The sequence below is a fragment of the Lotus japonicus genome, chromosome 4 (assembly GCF_012489685.1).
Source record: "Lotus japonicus ecotype B-129 chromosome 4, LjGifu_v1.2".
Classification (NCBI taxonomy): Eukaryota; Viridiplantae; Streptophyta; class Magnoliopsida; order Fabales; family Fabaceae; genus Lotus; species Lotus japonicus.
The window spans coordinates 35,032,236-35,051,539 of record NC_080044.1 but is presented as its reverse complement, the minus strand read 5'-3'; the positions used below and the strand labels follow the sequence as shown (position 1 = coordinate 35,051,539).

At 37.8% G+C, this 19,304-nt stretch overlaps 2 protein-coding genes across 2 annotated transcripts; both read right to left on the bottom strand.

Moving 5' to 3' along the window:
- Nucleotides 1-6,712: 6,712 nt before the first annotated feature.
- LOC130712668 (uncharacterized) lies at nucleotides 6,713-7,738 on the bottom strand. The gene has a single exon (XM_057562487.1). It carries the CDS (start codon nucleotides 7,736-7,738, stop codon nucleotides 6,713-6,715), a length of 1,026 nt encoding a protein of 341 aa, XP_057418470.1.
- A 49-nt stretch (nucleotides 7,739-7,787) lies between these two features.
- Nucleotides 7,788-9,239, bottom strand: LOC130712667 (uncharacterized). The gene has a single exon (XM_057562486.1). The coding sequence runs from the start codon at nucleotides 9,237-9,239 to the stop codon at nucleotides 7,788-7,790; it is 1,452 nt and encodes a 483-aa protein (XP_057418469.1).
- Between the last annotated feature and the right edge of the window lie 10,065 nt (nucleotides 9,240-19,304).

Below are 19,304 nucleotides of genomic sequence, written 5' to 3'. Positions count from 1 at the left end.
TGTTACAATCACTCTCATTTGTTGAGCATGCCCTTTTTTTTTATAAGCATTTGTTGAGCATGCTAATTAGTTTCCAGTGAAATTGTTAAATCTTATGAGTAATCTATATATATATGTAAAGCACACTTGAACTTTTGCATTGATTAGTTTACCTTTGCATTAAATACATTAAATAATTAAATACAAAACTAAAAGAAACAACATCTACATTATTATTTATTATATTAATAAATAATTGTTAAGCTTTTCAATTTCCCATATTTTAAAATATTTTTTAATATTGATTAAATTTTAATTATTAATTACAACTTGAGGAATTTTTTTTAATAATAATAATTTAAATTGACTACCTTTACATTAATAAAAATATATAGTAAAAATAACTTTTAAATTTATAACTAATAGAAAAAAATCAAATTCTTATATGTTAAAATTAAAATAATAATTTTAATTTTAATTACTAATCATAAGTTGATGAATATTAAAAATTAACTAATAAAACTTATTACTACATTTTACGTATAAATAACAAATTAAATAATAAAGTTAGATATCATGTTAATAAGCTACATTAGTGGAAAGATAAATTAATTTTTATTTCCATTTTCATTTCAATTAATTATCAACCTAAGGTTGAAAAAAAAAATATAAAATAGCACAAAGTAATATCTTTTAAATAAAATAAACATGTTAGATATTGAAATTAGTTAATGGTTATATACTTTTTGTAAATATATATTTCGAAATTTACTTATAAATATGAAATGATTTTGTATGTTGTTTAAATTAACTATAATGTAGTTGCGTGTTATTTTAAAAATAATTTTAAATTTATTTGTGATTTGTCTTAATAATGATAATAATAAATTATTGATGAATATTTTATGTTATTAACTTTATTAACTATTAATTGTCAACTTTCAGTTTCTTATAAAAAAAAAATTTATTAAGTAGTTTTTAACAATAGTTAGAATATTAACTATCAATCATAAATTGAGGGAAAAATTAATAAATATATTTATATGTAGAAAATATTAATAATTTAAATTAAATAATAGTCTAGATCAAAATTTATTAATGAACACTCTAGAAAAATATTTTAAAAATTAAATAAATGTCTCTATAAAATATTTACTATTAAATGTATCGCATGCGTGTATTATTTGAAGAAAATACTTTCAAATGTGTTTTTTGACCTATTATATAGTAGTAAAAATATTTTCTCAAGTTTTCTTATGTTATTAATATATGTTTTCCTTTTCAAATTTTTTTAGGGTTAATGGTCAAATTAATCCTTGAGTTTGTAAGCGAGTTTGATTTTAGTTACTATGAGGATAAATGAAGTTTAGTGGTAGTCAAAAACTGTCAATGATTGTAAAAATGACTGTCACTAAACGTAATTTTTTTCAGATGGACTTAAATTAAACTCGCTTACAAACTCAAGGACTAATTTGATCATTAACCAAAAAATTTATTAAATTACAGTAATATCATTTATTTACATAAAGAGAACTCTAATACAAGCAATTTAATGCATAGAAAAACTCTAATACTCCCTATTTAGATGTCTAAACACAATAATTTTTTCTATTATATTTATATTGAAGAAATATTTTAATATTCATTTTCAGATAATTACTCTATAGTAAATTTCATATAATATTAAAAAACTATTATAAATAAACCCGTGCAACGCACGAGTATAATATCTAGTAGTAATGTGATATGTACTCCATTATTAAAGAAAGTTGCTAAAAATAAATCTAAATTTTTTCTGTACACTGCCATAGTCATTATCAAAGTAGAAAATACCCCACAAAATTCTCACTGGTGAGTTATAAAATTAATCAAATCAAGCGGCATCCTAATTTTTTCGGTTTTAACCAGATATCTTACCGTCGTGCCGGGGGACTATCTCACTGTTAGTGCACTAAGTGGTATCCTAATTAAACATATAATTAAGTACTAACTAATAACAAGTTACAGTTATGGAATCTTAAAAAATTCTTTTCATTTTTTTCTTATTCCATCAACAAAATAAATTTTGTATGAAATTAATTAATTTATGTACATAATATTGGAGAAAAGAGAATGAAGAATGTTCTCAATGTATATGAAGTTGTGGGTTGTCATAAACTTTCAAGGTTGGTGTGTAGCAAATGGTAATTTACTTAGATTAAGTTCCTTACCTCCATTTCATCAAGTTTATGTGTTAGTTTTCAAATTTTGACAATAAATTTGTAATAAATGACATTTATTTTTAGAAATAGTTGCACATGTGTCATCACATAATTGGTAAACTTGATGAAATGGATTTAAGGAACTTGATCTAAGTTTCTCCCTTTACTTAATCAACTAATATAAGTATTAATTTATATTTTTCTTTGTAGGAAATATGGAACGCCATTACCAATGATAAGTTTCACCGTCCATGTAATTGTTGTATAAGAATTTTCAATTAAAATAATTAATGCAATTAAAAAAAAAAATTTAATCTGACTATTATTTATCCCTATTTATTTCAGAAAATTCGTCAAGACAATCATTATTCTGAATTTAATTCTCAATGTAATTATTCCATTTGAAAAAAAAGTGAAAAATTCTTAGTGTCTATTATTAGCTCATAAAAGTTTTTTTTTTTAACATTAGCTTATTAAACACATTAAGAAGCCAAAGAAGAAGAAGAAGAAGTCTAATGCAGAAACCAAGGCAGCTGCCAAAGAATCCAGTAAGCCGGTTGTTGTTACTACTTCTGCTTCTCCTATTATTGATGTTGATGCAATTCCGACTTATGCCCCCACACAAACACTGCCTCCTTCCATGTAGCATTTACATATACAAGGGAAAAACACATTCATCTTGAAAAAAAGATAACTCATAAATTTATGATTTCTTATATAAAAAAATTGTTCTTTTAATTCATAAATTATCTTTAAAAAATAGTGCAGAATTCAAAAAATTCACAAAAAAAAAATGAAAATCTCCGTGCATCGCACGGGTAAAAATACTAGGAAAAATCTTCATTTTCGATGGTGATGACAGTAATTCAAATAGTACTTCAAATGTAGTTTACAAAGAAGTATTTCGCAATTTAATGTGAAGGAGATATTTATACAAAAATGTGAAATATTACATTCTCAGTTTTATTCTCAATGAAATAATTACAATTGCAAAAAAAAAACCCCACCTATTCTTAGCGCAATAATATTACTTCAACTAGCTGAGATACATTAATCAATAAAGACAAAAATAATATTAATCTTCCATTCAAAACAATAAGTCAAAAGATAAAAACAAAATAATTAAAAAAACATAATAATTCATCAACTAATTTTTTTATATCTTTTAAATAAAAACAAATTTAACAAAAAAAACACACAAAAAACCCAAAAAATGAATATCCCCGTGCATCGCACGGGTAAAAAGTACTAGTATTAGTATAATTGAACAATTTATAGAATTTTATTTCATAAAGTGACTATTTAATTATGTAAATATTACAATTAACTGTACCATTATATAAATCTACACGTTATTGCTTTCCTAAACAAATTTATACATGTTACACGTTATTGCTTTCATCAAATAATAACATGTATAATTTCTAACTTATAAATATTCAGATTTTTTTTTTGATACATTGGAAAGGAAACAAGCGAAAACAGAACTACACTACACCAAGCATATCTTGAAGAAGGATAACTTCCAACTCCGGAGGCGGCTCATTGAGTACCATAAATCCTTGGTTGATTTCCCGACATCCCCTTCTAGCAAGCCAATCCGCTGCTGCGTTACCATCACGATGAATTCAGGATAATTCCACTCGCCATTGCCTATTTAAAATCTGCTGAATCTCTTGAAGGATCTCAGCATGAACATGGTACAGTAACGCGTTGGGATCACCCAAGATATCCACCAAGCACTTACAATCTGTTTCACATACAAGCTGCCTCATTCCATGATCCCAGGCAGTGGTGAGGCCATCACGAAGAGCCCTGGCCTCCGCCACAAAAGCTGACCCATGCATCAAGTTATTCTGAAAGCCCAAAACCCAGTTTCCTGCAGAATCTCGCATAGCACCTCCCCAGCCCATTCGATCCGACTCTGGCTCGTAGCTTCCGTCGACATTTAGTTTCACAAAATTCGACGGTGGCAGCCTCCAACCAATCCTCATCCAAGCATGATCACTATCCATTGCATCTGGTTTAATAAACTTGCAGAACTCGTCATGGTCTAGACATAATTGACGCCACGCATGATCAACCGTCCATGCCAGGGTGTCCAGGCACGTATTGCACCGCCATTTCCACACGCCCCATAAACCAGCAAGGAACCGCCGAGTATGCGCCCCACGAACCTGCTCCTGAATCCAACTCCACAGATTCTGTTCCCAGAAGTTTGGCCAGGTAGCAACACCCAACCTGTACCACAACTCAAGAGAATGCGGACAATTTCTAAGAGCATGGAGGCTACCCTCCATTCCTGCTGAGCAACGAGAACAGGCCGCTGAATCAGACAGGTGACACTTGTGTCTGTTGGCATTCACTGGTAATGCTTCATGAAGGCAGAGCCAGATAAACATGCGCACTTTCTCCGGAACCGGGAGTTTCCAAACCCAACCCCAATCATGCCCATCCCCCAAATCTTGATGATGACCACGGAGCCACTCATACCCACCATTGACTGTGTAGCCGCCAGCTTCCCTGTCATCCCAAAACCATACGTCATGAGCATTATGTTGGAGTGTAGGGGAAACTCTGTTGAAACATTCAACCACCTCCACGGGAAGGATAGTATACAAATTGTTTAAATTCCAACTGTTCTGTAGTATCAAATCCCTCAACCTGAGTTGAGTGTCTGTAATATGAATAAATGGGAGTTTCTCGCCAAGCATCCCTTGTCCTGACCAATTACTGTACCACACAGATGATGCACCATTCCCCAACCTGAATTTAAACCCTTCCTTGAGACAATCACGGGCTCTCAAGATCCCTTTCCAAACCGGGGAAACATTTTGTCGATGAGGGGCATCTAACACCGAACACCCTTGTAGATACTTGTGCTTGAAGACTTGAACCCACAACTTATTGGAATTATTGAGGAGTTGCCAAATCGTCTTACCCAAGAGGGCTGTGTTGTGGTCTGCCATGTCTCTCACATTAAGGCCACCATGATCCTTATCACGGGTCACAGACCCCCAATTAACTAGGTGCCAGCCGCGTCTCCCATTACCTTTAGACCAAATGAAGGTGCGGATAGATTGATTGATCGCATTGATAATGTGCCTGGGCAGCCAGAAAGCCTGCATGGAATAAGTTGGTATAGCCGACAACACCGATTTGGCGAGACACACCCTTCCCGCTAGATTAAGGAGGTTTGTCTTCCACGAAGCAAGTTTCCGGGCTATGTTGTCCAGCAGGAAATTAAAGCGGCCTCGCGTTGCTCTACCACCAGACAGAGGGAACCCCAAATATTTCCCAAGGTCCTGGACGAAAGGAATTGGGGCAATATTGCGGATTTCCTCTCGAACGCCTTTGGAGGCAATGGCTTTTGACTTTCCAATGTTAATCTTCAAACCGGAATGGCTACAAAAATCCTGCAATGTATCCGCTAGTAATTGAACTTGCATAGTGCTAGCCTGACAAAAGAGTAAAACATCATCAGCAAAAAATAGATGAGATATAGGAGGACCCTGGGCTGCAATTCGGATTGGCTTCCAATCTCCCACACTCACTAAGTGATGAATCCTAACTGAAAGTCTCTCCATGCAAAGGACAAATAGATATGGGGAAAGCGGGTCTCCTTGGCGAAGGCCACGCCCCGGTTGAAATGATGGAAGACGAGTTCCATTCCACAAAATAGATAAGTTAGAGCCACTGACACAACACATGATCAGATCGACTAGTCTCCGAGGGAATCCAAACAGAACAAGCGTCTCCTCCAGGAAGACCCATGAGACACTATCACAAGCTTTTTCCAAGTCAATTTTAAATGCCAGCGAACCTTTCCGGGCGAAGGAAGAGTGCATATAGTGAACTATCTCTTGGGCCAGTAAAGCATTGTCCATAGTGCCACGCCCCGGTAGGAAGCTAGTCTGAATTGGTCCAATCAAACGATTCATCATGGGGCGAACCCTATTGACAATAACTTTGGTGATCAATTTGTAGATAACGTTGCATAAGCTAATTGGACGAAGCTCTTTGACCGTAGATGGGCTATCCACCTTAGGAATGAGGACCACTAAGGTTTCTAGCATTTGCGCATCCACCTCCCCTTTCTCGAAGGCTTCTTTTACAACATGCCACACATCATCCCCAATTAAGTTCCAGTACCGTTTATAAAATAAAGGCTGGAACCCATCAGGCCCAGGAGCTGTGAAAGAATTCATAGACATTAACGCTTTCCTTACCTCCTCTTTAATCACTGGTAGCGAAAGAGATATTTGCTCAGCCTCTATTAACGAGAGAAAGCTAGTATGTTGGAACCCTCCATCATTCTGGACCATGGTGGCAGCAAACAACCCTTGAAAGTGGTTTTGAACCTCATTCTTCAAGGTTTCATGATCAGAAGACCACGACCCATCCGCAAGCTTTAGTCTATGAATACGGTTTCTCCGCTTCCTAATGACTGCATGCATATGAAAATACGACGTGTTTCGATCCCCAAATCGAATATTATTTCCCCTTGCACGCTGAAACCACAAAAGCTCCTCCTATTTCAGTATCGACTTGTATTCCAATTGAAGTTCCGATTCCAATTGGGCCATGGAAGACGTGACCCTCATACTGAGATCTAGTTGGACACCTCGTAACCGACCTTCCACCCAGCGTTTGCGTCGGAAGATGCCGCCAAAAGTCTCCTTATTAAATTTTTCAGAGGCAATACGAACCCGATCCAGTTTTGAGTGAATTGGGCCCTCTTCCCGTTGCCAGGCACCCTGCACCACTTGCTGGTATCCTGGATGATCAGCCCAAGCAGCCATAAACCTAAACAACCGTGTTCCCTCACCCACCACGCTAGAGTTGCCACAGTGGACCAGCAAGGGGCAATGGTCAGAGTGAAGCCGATGTAATATTTCGATCGTAGCTTCTGGGAACGCCATGCGCCAGTCTACATCCCCAAGACCCCTATCTAACTTCTTAGATAAGATGATGCGATTATTCCTCTTCCGGAACCAAGTGTACCTACCACCCACCAAACCTAGGTCCACCAAATTACACTGGGCTAGAACCTCTGCAAACTTAGCTGCGCGACGAGCCATGAATTCACCCCCTCGAACTTCGGACGGGAGAAGCGTCTCGTTCATATCGCCCACAAGTAACCAAGGGATAGTGATGGAGCCACGGATATGACACAAGTGCTCCCAAAGATTCTCTCTTTGGGTTGGAATCGGAGAGGCATAAATAGCGCTACATGCCCAGGAAAGATTATCCCTCCATATCTCAAATGACACTGCTTGGTTATGCATGTGTAACAAACGGCAAGAGAAGTTAGCAATGGTTCTAATTAAAACCCATATGCCTCCACTGAATCCCTGGGCTTCCTGAATAAACTTAGGGGCAAAACCCAAGGTACTCCAGAATCTACTAACTTGAGCGAATTGGCACCTAGTTTCAAAAAGTAGAACCATATCCACCTTCTGAGCTCTTATTAAGTCTCTGACAAAAAGCCTCCCATTCTCATGCAAGGCTCCTCGTACATTCCACGATATAATGTTCAAGTCTTCAAACCCTATCATTAAAAGGCTAAAAGATGTGTGGGGAACCAGCCCCTGGTACCCACCGGTGTCAGACATTGCTAATTGGAGGGGCCTGAATACCATGAGCTCCAATGTGTTGAAGCTGATCTCGAGAGGGAGCACTTGCCGTATACAATTGGCCCAGCTCGCACGTTATCTGCTCTCCATTGAGAGACTTGGTGCCAGTTTGTTGGGCCCTCAAATAATTGACCTCTGATCCGGGTCCACCTGACCCCTCAGGGTCTATGGTTCTGAACTGCCGCTTTTTATTCTCTAGGTTTTTCTGTTGCACACGTTTTATGGGGCCCACTGAGAATCCTCCAAAATTCGTTATCCCATTAATTCCCAAACTAGTCTGATTTCCATGAGTAGCTGATGATTTGCCACTCATTCCCCCTTTGATTGTCCCGGGTTTCACGCCTTGCTGCATGGCAGGTTTCTTTTTTCGTTTAGTAACTATCATCCAGTCACCAATGACCTCGAAATCCTCCGCTAATTTTCCTGTATTCACGGCCCCACCAGATTCCCCTATTTTCGTTGTTTCCTCAACCGGGGTCGTATCTGCCATTACGATCATGGCATCCTCCACCGTCGATTCTTTTGGATCTTGCGTTACCCTTGGATCACACCCAGCTATCTCTAAGGCCCCCTCTGAACTAGGGTTTGACGGCTCCGCCCTTGGAGTGTTGGTTGGCGAGGCATCAGCCTGAGGAACGTTCACCGGCATGGCATTACACTCCCTACTCCGGTGCTCATAACAACCACACTTAGTGCAAATCACATGTAGACCTTCATATTCAATCTTGTACCAATAACCTTCGAGGCACACCTTACCCACCACGGGCTTGGTGAGATCTAGCTCCACACATATCCTTGCAAACCTTCCTCTATCTGCTTGCAGCGTGTTCCTGTCCACCTTAATCGGAGTTCCGATAACTCTAGCCACTGAGAGCAGATAACTTTCATCATAAAACACCACATTCAACCCAGGGATTCTAACCCATGCAAGGGTCGAAGTGATCCTAGAAGCCGGGGCTATGAATTCTCTACTCCATTTAGATACCGCTAGGTAGTGATCGAATATCATCCAAGGTCCCCCATTGATAACCTTTTCTCTATCCTCCTGGTTGTCAAGCTTGACCATATTAAACCCATTATTGATATCAAGTAAGTCAAAGTCCCCTGAGAGCCTCCAGGTCGAAGCAAGCTTGGACTTCATTGTGCGGAATCCAAGAGTTTTTCCAAGTAAACAAACCACTAGGGCTTCCTTCCACGGAGCAGACATTTCATCTAGCACTGCCTTATCAGTTGTTATTTGCGGCAGAAGCCTGTTGTTCTCGACGAGGGATATTTTCATCTTCCCTTGCTCCACCAAATCCTTGTAGTCCTTCCGGGGAGGAGCCTTGCCCCCCCCCCCCATGAGCTTATCACGGAACGGCATCTTCGGTGTGGCGCCATCATCAGGTGGTGCTTTGTCCACTTCCACATCCATCGCCGCCATCTTTTTTAGTAACAATAGGGGTCCGACTCACAAAGATATCCTGAACGATCGTTATTTTTAACTATGAATAGAGATTGTATAAATATTCAGATGTTATTTTAGTTGTTTCTGATTAAATGTAAATATTGCATATAAATCATCACATTGTATTAAACAGATAAATACGTGTGAGGATATACAATTTTTGAGATCTACGAAAATTATATTTGACATATATTTATCATGTACACTAAATTAAGTTATTTTTACCAAAAAAGACACTAAATTAACTTATAAAATTTGTGCTTGACCTAAAAATAAATTCGAATCATTTATAATAAAATCGTGGCATCACTGAAAATCTAAATCTAAGTACAATATAAAAGAAAGGTTGAAAGAAGGCAAATCTTGACAGATGTCAAGCATTGGGGCACCTTTCAATCATTTTTTCAATAATTAAATAAATTAAAAAGAAATCTTTATTTTCGCCTTGGGCAATTTTTAAGTGCCTCAATTGAAATTTTCAATTTGGTTGAGGGTAAACATGTAATAGGCCACCTTAATTTTTTATAGTTTGAATTATTTTAATCATTTTAATGCATCATATTACTGAATAATCAAGTTTTGTCTCCCACCACAACTTTATGGACCAATCAAATTTTTTCGTAAAAATAATTTAAACAATCATTTTCGCTATTTCAAAAACCACCTCATTCATGACCCATCAGATTGAATCTAAATTAAGTCCCATTTTGAATCCTCATTAAGCTTTCAGATTATTTTGATTGGAAGTAGTAGACCAATTAAGGCTTTATACTGTCAAAGCATAAAGAATGCTTCGACTATTCTTCTTGGAAATTATTTATATGGTAAATTTTGTTTGTTTTTGCATTGAATAATAATTTTCTTTGATTTCCCCTTGGAAGAACAAACGTTTTCTGCAACTAATTATATATCGTTTTGAATACACCAAATTCAAATTCATTCTACCACATCGTTTTATGTTTCATGAAGTAACTGTAACGCCCCGATTTCTTGAGAGTCACTTTAGTAACCTTTTCAAAAACGTGGGTGAATTTTAGTCGAAATAAAACCTTTTTAAAACATAGCTTAACAATAAAGAAGTAGTAACATGAGAAAATGGACTGAATAATTTCATTATATTAATAAAAGCTTCAGAAGCGTACAATGGTTCTTTCAAATAAAAACATAATTTTTAAACTAGTGTTCGACCGCCCTTGAGCCAACACAACACGAAGGTCTCTAGGTTAGGTTCGAACTCTATGAATAAACTCGGCTCACCCCCAAGAACATACTCAATTATCACACCCAATACCCGACTCATGATCCACGTGCCACTAAGGCCTCATCCCGCGCTCGCATCACATCGTCTCACATCTTCTATTCTCGCCGATCCCAGAGCTGAACCATCAGTCGCGCGGTCGATACTTCCTACAGTCCCCGCAATGGAGAATTGCAAAAGAGCAATGCATCGAAACCTACCCAAATCCCAAGTAAATTGTACAACAATCTGCCAAGGAAGTCTTCTCGTCAATCAATCCAACCACCTTCTCCCAGCGACCAACAACTATTCGTAACACTACCTGTTATAGGCTGGAAGTTTGCCGACCGCCCAAGCACAAACAAAATAAACAAGGCAAGAAAGGGTCAACTTCCTAGAATAATGTAATATAAGTCCTAACGAGATTCAACATAGTTATAAAGCAGCGTATAAATAATTATTAAGGACGACGTAAGTCCATCTCTAGCATCTGAACGTCAAGCCAACAATCCATCGCTCATCGCTTGCGCGTGAGTGTATTCCCCACCCCCTCGCTAGGGTAGCAGCAAGTGTCACTAATGTAATTGCACGACCCAGGAGTCAATCATCTAACGCGATGAGGGTCTATATTCTTTACTCAAAGAGACAGATAATAGGATCAAAGACTAGGCCCTTAATCGATAGCAAACAAAGGGATTTATGGTCTATGCTCTTAATCCAGTAACAAATAGCATGATTAAGGTCTAACCTCTTAATCAAATAACAAATAATATGATTAAGGTCCATTCTTTAAATCAAATAAAAAGTAATATGATTAAGGTCCATCCTCTTAATCAAATAACAAATAATATGATTAAGGTCCATCCTCTTAATCAAATAGCAAAGAATAGGATTAAGGTCCAACCACTTTAATCCACAAGAAAATAATAGGATTAAGGTCCATCCTCTTTAATCCGATAGAAAATAGTATGATTAAGGTCCTACCACTTAATCAAGCAGTAAATAATATAATTAGGGCCGTTTGAAGCACCGTATTAGGCCTCATTGTATTAGCTAATACAATACATTATGGGCTTATCAGTTGTTTGGGGCTTACAATGTATTGGACAACTTTATCCATCAAACCATCTTTATACATTAAAATGATGTATAACTTAATCCACCATCAAAAGGTGACATAAGACCTGATAAGCCATGATGTATTAGCCACTTGAAAATTATTCCACCCTAACCCCATCCATCAAGAACGCTTCGCTCACGTATTGTTTCATCTTCTTCCTCCCTTCACCTTCCTCTACCATCTTTGTCCCCTTCATCTCTTCTTCTTTCACGTTCTTGATCAATGTCTGGCATGCTGTATTAATGTGCTGTTTGTGTTTATCTTTTGAGGGATACCTTTTTGCTTTGTTTAGCTTTTGAACCTCTTTTGAGAGAGTTTATTCCCAACTCTTTCTCTTTAAAAAAAAGCTTCTTGATAAGCTACTGTTAGTGTTAATGAGCATCTTTTAATGTATAATGGATTGAATTGGTAAATTTTGTTACATGCTTGACCTTTGGATAAGCTACTGTTAGTGTTGTTGAGCATTGATGACCCGGGTTTATATGATGTTTTTAGGGTTTTTCTTTGTTAGTTTTGAGTCTTTTTCTTATGTCTCATGTAGTGTTTCATGCATTCTCATGCATTTTAACTTTTATTTGTGCATTTGCATTAGTTTAGTAATTTTGTAGTTTTATAAGGGCTTTAGTTTCTTTTTAGTATAGTTTTGAGTCTTTTGTTAATTGTCATTAGTTTTGAGTCCCTTGTGCAATTAAATGGTTGGTATTCTTGATATTTTTCCTTGAGCTTTGATGAGAGTAATCAGGTTTGAAACTGAAGAAGAAGGAAGGTCAAGAAGCTTGGTGAATAGAAGGGAGACTTAAAGAGGCATAAAGAGGAGTTAAAATGAAGATCGAGGGACTTTCCAGCGAGTCTGAGCGCCTAGGCAAGCTCCATTGGCGCCTAGGCGCCAATTGCCCTGTTCCAGAAATTGGAATTGGCGCCTAGGCGCTCTGAATTGGCGCTCAGGCGCTCTGAATTGGTGCCTGAGCGCCCGGAACAGCCCAAACTCGTGATTTTTGCCTATAAATAGGATTTTAGTCATTTTCTTTTGGAATATTGGATATCTTTTCATACTTTGTAAAATTCAGAGGTAGAGGATCATCTAGGATAGTGAGAGAAGGCTTCCAAGTTTGTGTTCAAGGTTCTTAGCCAAGCATGGCGGCTAATCTCTCTTCTTTACTTTGGTTTTCTTGTAAGACTTTTCCTTTTAAGTTATAATCTTAAGTTCTTTCCCACATGTTCTTCTTCTTTCCTTGAATCCCATATCCATGCTTTATGTTTCAAGTTAGAACATGTGCTAGCTTTATGCTTTACTATAATAGAACGGAAGTTTGTTATAGATTAAGGAACTGATTTGGGATTGCCCCTTCAATCTTGGCTACTAGGAATAGAGGAAGGGTTGGGGTTTGTTGGCCTGAACTTTATAATCTTTATGCTTCAAACAAATGTTTAAGTACACAAGGAATTTGGCTAATCTTTTGGTTTGAAAGAATTATCTATGCGAGGCATCGATAGGTAGTTGCTTAGGCTATAACATCAAGGAGAGATTCATGAGAACATGTGCTTAGAATGATGTGCTTGAATTGATTAGTTGAGCAAGAACCCAAAGTAATCCACTCTTTCTTTTCATTCTCTGTTTCATTTTTGAATTTATATTTTCTTTTTCCTTATTACTATTTCATCATATGTTTGCCTCAATAAAACAAACCTTCAAACTCAAAGCTTGAACCTAATCTATTCACTCACAATCCCTGTGGTTCGATATTTAAAACCGGGTGGATTCGTACACTTGCGGATTTACCAACAAGCATCATTTATGAAGTTTTTTTCCTATATTTCTTTATAACCTTGTTTTAAATTGGGTTGAAGTATCTCTTCTACTTCCATTCAATATATCTTTAGCTTATAAAAATTAAATGTGTGCTTGTTTTAATGAGCTTATATAAATTGTTAAACTATTTCTATATTAAAGTATTTCTAATGAGTTGCTTATCGATATCTATATCTATCTATATCTATATAATATATAAAAGTGAAGTTTTTGTATCTTTGAGGGTAAAACGGTCATTCAATAAATCAATAGTGTTGTTACTTTGTTGTCTTGCATTTTGTCAAAAACAACTGGATGTCGAAGCCGATGTCATGACATCTGACTTTGTGTAGCTAGGACATCAGTCCTCTGCTTGGAATGTTATTGTGAGCCCTTGAAGATCTTATGAAGATATGTTTTAATAAGTTACTTGCGATTCAAGTAGCCTTGCCATAAGGGTTTTAATTGTGGGTTGTTATTTGTTGAAACAATCTTTGATAAAAGATTTGTTTCTATCTTTACTTGGGAAAAACGCAACAATATCTTGGAGATTCAATTCTGATTTGTTTGTTGTTGCAATATGTTACTTCAGCCCAAGAAAACCCTAGTACCTATGCTCCCGCTGCTGAAGTGTATAAAAGGATGAAGACCTAAAGCATGAAGCCTACCGAAGCTAATTGAGAGAGATCAAGTGTTTTAGGATTGTTCATTGTTCTTTGTCCTTGTTACTTGTGATCACACTTTGCTCCCTGATTCTATATAGAAAAGTTCTGATCTATGTTGCTTGATTCTTCAAACTCTGATTGTTGATTGTTAGTTACCAATCACTGTGGCAGTGATTGAGAGAAAGTGAGAGGGGCTCTCATACTTAGGTTGAGATACTAAGTAGAAATACACTGGGTAGATTATGAAGTAAACTATGAACTGTGGTGTTCATTAGTGTTTGTAATTCCTGAATCTTGAGATAGTGGATTTCCTTTCTTTAGGTGCAAACTCTCCATACGTAGGTGAAGTTTTTCACTGAAATGGGTTAACAATTCTTGTGTCTTGTTTACTTGTGTTTACAGTTATTGCTATTACTGTTAGTCTATTGTCGAACTTGTTGTCCCAGCATCGCATATGACATTTGTTATAAGGGAACCTGAATTTCAATTGGCATCACAGTAGGCACCCTGTTCTGATTGGGTGAGCTCCAGGGAATCTAATTCAGTTCTCATGGATAACAAGGAGGGAGGATCAGTCAACAGGCCACCCATTCTGGATGGTACTAACTATGACTACTGGAAGGTTCGCATGACAACCTTTCTCAAGTCAATTGACAACAAGACTTGGAAAGCTATTGTCAAGGGTTGGAAGCACCCCACCAAGGCACAAGCTGAAGGTACTTCAATCATTGCTGCTGAGAAACCTGAGGAAGAATGGACAAAGGAAGAAGATGAAGCTGCTCTTGGGAATTCTAAAGCTCTAAATGTTATTTTCAATGGTGTTGACAAGAATATGTTCAGGCTCATTAACACTTGCACTGTGGCCAAGGATGCTTGGGAGATACTAAAGACAACACATGAAGGAACTACTAGAGTGAGAATGTCAAGATTTCAGATGCTTAGTACTCAATTTGAAAACCTGATGATGACTGAAGAAGAAACTATCTTTGAATTTCACATGCGTGTTCGTGATTTGTCCAATTCTTCATTTGCTCTGGGAGAACCTATGTCAGATGAGAAGCTTGTAAGGAAAATATTGAGGTCTTTACCCAAAAATTTTGCTATGAAAGTCACTACAATTGAGGATGCTCAAGATATTGAGAGCATGAAGATTGATGAGCTCATTGGGTCTCTGCAGACTTTTGAGTTGAAACTTAGTGACAAGCCTAAAAATAAAAACAAGAGTATTGCTTTTGTGTCTAACACAGATGAGGGTGATGATGAAGACTGTGAAGGTGAAAATCTTTCTGAGGCATTGGCCATGCTTGCTAGAAAATTTAATAGAGCTCTAAGGAAGATTGATAGAAGAACCAGGTCGAATGTCCAGGACATGAAGTTTGACAAACCCAAGTTTGTTAATTCTCAGAGAAAGAACAAAAAAGAAGACAAATCTAGTCAGAATAAAGGTGTGCAGTATCATGAATGTGAAGGTTATGGACACATTAGGTCTGAATGTGCTACCTATCTGAAAAAGCAGAAGAAATGTATTGTGGTGTAAGACCCATGTTTTTAAGCTTAGAATAAGTGGAAGAGATTTCCATTTACGATTAGGCTTGATGTATCGTGAAAGGAAACCTGAACAAGAGTTTACCAAATGAAATAAATTTAGGAAGGAGAAAGTTCAGGAAAAGTCAAAGGATCGTATCGAAGTCGATAAAAGTTATAGCACGATCGTTATACGCTTAAACCTAGGTCAGAAACCCTAGTATATAGCTAATTTTCACTTTTAGGCACGACGGAAGTTAATTCCAAAAATCTTCAGAGAAATGTTAGAACTTCTCTTTTTCCATATATCACAATCGTTTCGAGGCGAAACTCTAGGATCTACGAACGTCCGATTCCAATCATCGGAAGTTTGCCGAAACCGAAACCCTGGTATTTCAAAACCCTAGAATTTCTCGACAATGAAGACTTTATCTATTCAGAGCTTCAAATGAATATTCTACACGCGTACACCCATTTCTCTTGATGATTTCAATCTTTCTTCCGAAGGAAGTTTTCTATTCCGACATTCGATGCAAAAAGCAACTTATCGGGTAAAATAGTTTTATACCGACTATGCATTAGTTGCCAAAAATACAAGGAGACCTCTTTATAGTTTGGAATTCTTTTGCCAAAACATATCTATTAATTCACGGAGAATGACGCCGGAAAAATCAGATTCGCGAAACTTTCATTTTCCCGCGAATTTCCAACCTCTATATATAGCCAAGAAATGAGAAAAAAACACAAAAACTACCCATTTCTTCCCAAGGTGGCCGCGAGTTTGCTAAGGAGAGGAGGAGAAGAGATTTTGTTCAATCCTTGCTTGATCGTCGATCAATCAGTTGCTGCTTCAAGGTTTCGAGGTATAGTCGCTAATCCTTACCTCTGATCGCTTTTTCCATAGCTTTTCTGTAGAGTTTTCTGAGCGGATAGTTTATGGGTTTTTGCAAAACTATCCTGAATCTTTCATTTCTGATTCTAAACCTCTTCTATATGTGCCCAAGATCACTTCTGCCGGGTTAGATTTTCCGTTATGTCGCCGGAATTCCGCCGGAATCAATTTGAACCTAAAATACCCATTTTTGGAGTTTTTGAGGTAAAGCTTCAACCTTTAGGCTAAAAACTATCGCCTTAGCTTAGTGTTAGTAGGATTAGTTGTCATAAACGTCGTTAGTAACGTCCCTGCAAAATTTGGTTTTTGGGATTTCAGTTTTGAAATTTCTAAGTTAAAAATCATGACCAAAATACCCCTGCGACAGTTTTTGATCCGATAATTTTTCCGAGTTCAGAATACCCTTAGTTACGGCTTATGATAGCATAGGAACCAAGTTTGATCGAAGAAAAATCGAGTCCCCTAATTACCTAAAGTGGCCGAGCCCTATTAGGGGGGAAGAGGAAAATTTCCTTTTCCGAAAACTTGTCTTTTCGCGCTAGATTATCGTACCTTAGAGTATAGATTACTTCGAGTAACCTTAGTAAGTATCGATAGCTTAGTTCTCGATAGATTCTGATAGTATTTCTGTGACTTTGCTTTAAAGGAACTTTTGAGGAATTTCCTGAGGAGCAACGCTTTGCTTGTGAGGAAGAGTTAGAAGATAATCCTGGAGAATCTGCAGGTGAGGGATTCTCACTGAATCTCTAGTTAATGCTTAGGGTCGATGTTTCGACATTGTTTACTGTTTATGCACTGGAATTGTGTGTGATTGGAAAATGTTTTCTGAGGCTTCGGCTGACAATGTAGATGATTCATCTACTGAATGTTTTTGAGATTGTCTTACATGCTATGTGCTATGTGGGTAATCTAGGATGTGTGGTGCATGCTTTATATGCTAAGTGCTAAGTGTTTATGATGCGATTTATTGATATATGACATGTTGTTGATTGTGATGATTTAAATATGCTCTGTACTGGAATCTGAGATTCTGAATGGTGAGAATAGCGGGCAGGTCATGCCGATTTTATTTTGAGAGTTTTGAGAAAGTTTGATAGGACGAACGAGGTTCGGGCCTTAATTTTGTTTAGTGGATCGAGACATCCTCTGGAAGCGACTTGGGATTGGGAGATCATGCAAATGTATAAGACTTGCGATAAGACAAAATGGAATCTATTTTATAAAGAAAATTCATAAGACCTTAAATAACCTCAAAATCTTTAAGTAATGATAACAACCTCGAAGGAAGGCATTGGAAGTCAAGTCATAGTTTTGGAAAAACGAGGAGTGTTGTCGGATCCAAGTATTGAGGAGTTTGGTAAGTTCTGAGTATGTTGGTACTCCTTCGCTCGTTGAGCAGTTTGTTAGCCATCCAAGGGATGAGCCGAGAAGCTTCACTGAGGCGTGAGACCTTGTGAATGCGTGATACTCCACTGAGGCGTGAGACCTTGTGGAAAGCATGGACCTTCACTAAGGCGTGAGACCTCGTGAACAGCATGAAGCTTCACTGAGGCGTGAGACCTTGTGAATGCGGGATACTCCACTGAGGCGTGAGACCTTGTGGAAAGCATGGAACTCCACTGAGGCGTGAGACCTTGTGAGAGCATGAAACTTCACTGAAGCGTGAGACTTCGTGAGAGCATTGATGACCCGAAGAGTCATCGTGAGTGGTTGCACTCATTTTATGATTATTGTATTTTGTCGCAGAATCGACTTTACCTTAGGGTAAGCTTTTAGAAACTTTAATTTACCTAGAACACGTGGCGACGTGTCGAGTGAGATCGGAGACGTTGGTTGACTAATCATCCTGCATTCATGCAACATTAATGGGGTATTAACACAGGACGTACTCTGGACCTCGTCGGATTCCAAAATGGTCATAAAACCCGGATTTCCGTGAAAGAGCGTTTGTAAACGTCTCTTGTAGCAGACCGAAATGGCAGACCTACGGGTTACGGCTGATCTGACTACCTTTGTGTGGTGTAAGAGGCACGCGGGCCGAAATGGCACCACCGTGGCTGGTGAAGGGCTGATCCGTTGATGTCCATCCGTTCCGGATTGCATATTGGTTGACTGGGTTAACCTGCATATCATTTCATGCAACATGCATACTGACATAGTTGATGAGTGTGTTTTGGTACTTGTTAATTCTATTTGAGGCATGTTAACTGTGATTTACTGTCGTTTATGTTCATTGAGAAATATGCAACCCTAGGATGTTATCCCTAGTTATAAGCCTAAGTGGCTATTATCTTATTTATATCTATTGGTGCTATTATTTACATAATTCTTTGGAGTTGACCCTCGCGTCTTCTGTGTGTGCTTTGGCGAACAAACGCCCTTTGTCAGATGTCTTTGGTGGGCTGATTCATGATGGTTCATCCTTCGGGAGGAACTAGGGTTGAGATGCGGGAACTGGAACGTATCGCGGTAGCGAGAGGAGGACGGATGGTGTACATAGACTAGGTCGTTCTGGATTCAGATTCGGGCGACGATCATGCTAGCATGTAGGTTTTAGTGCTGGTGTGAGCTCCTCGAGATGGGATTAGTGTAGGAGTAGAGTCTTAGCTCTGAACATCATTTGTTTTCTTTGGGGACAGGGTAGTTTCCCACCTATAGCTTTTTGTGTGGTTCTTTACGAGAATCACAGAGAGTTGGTTGGACTTAGGAGGTCTTGCTTCAGGCCGATGGGCCAGCTTATTCTCAGTTTTGAGGGATGGTGTTGCGGACACTTGACCTTTCTTGTGGATTGTACCTTTTGCCTTCGGGCGTTAC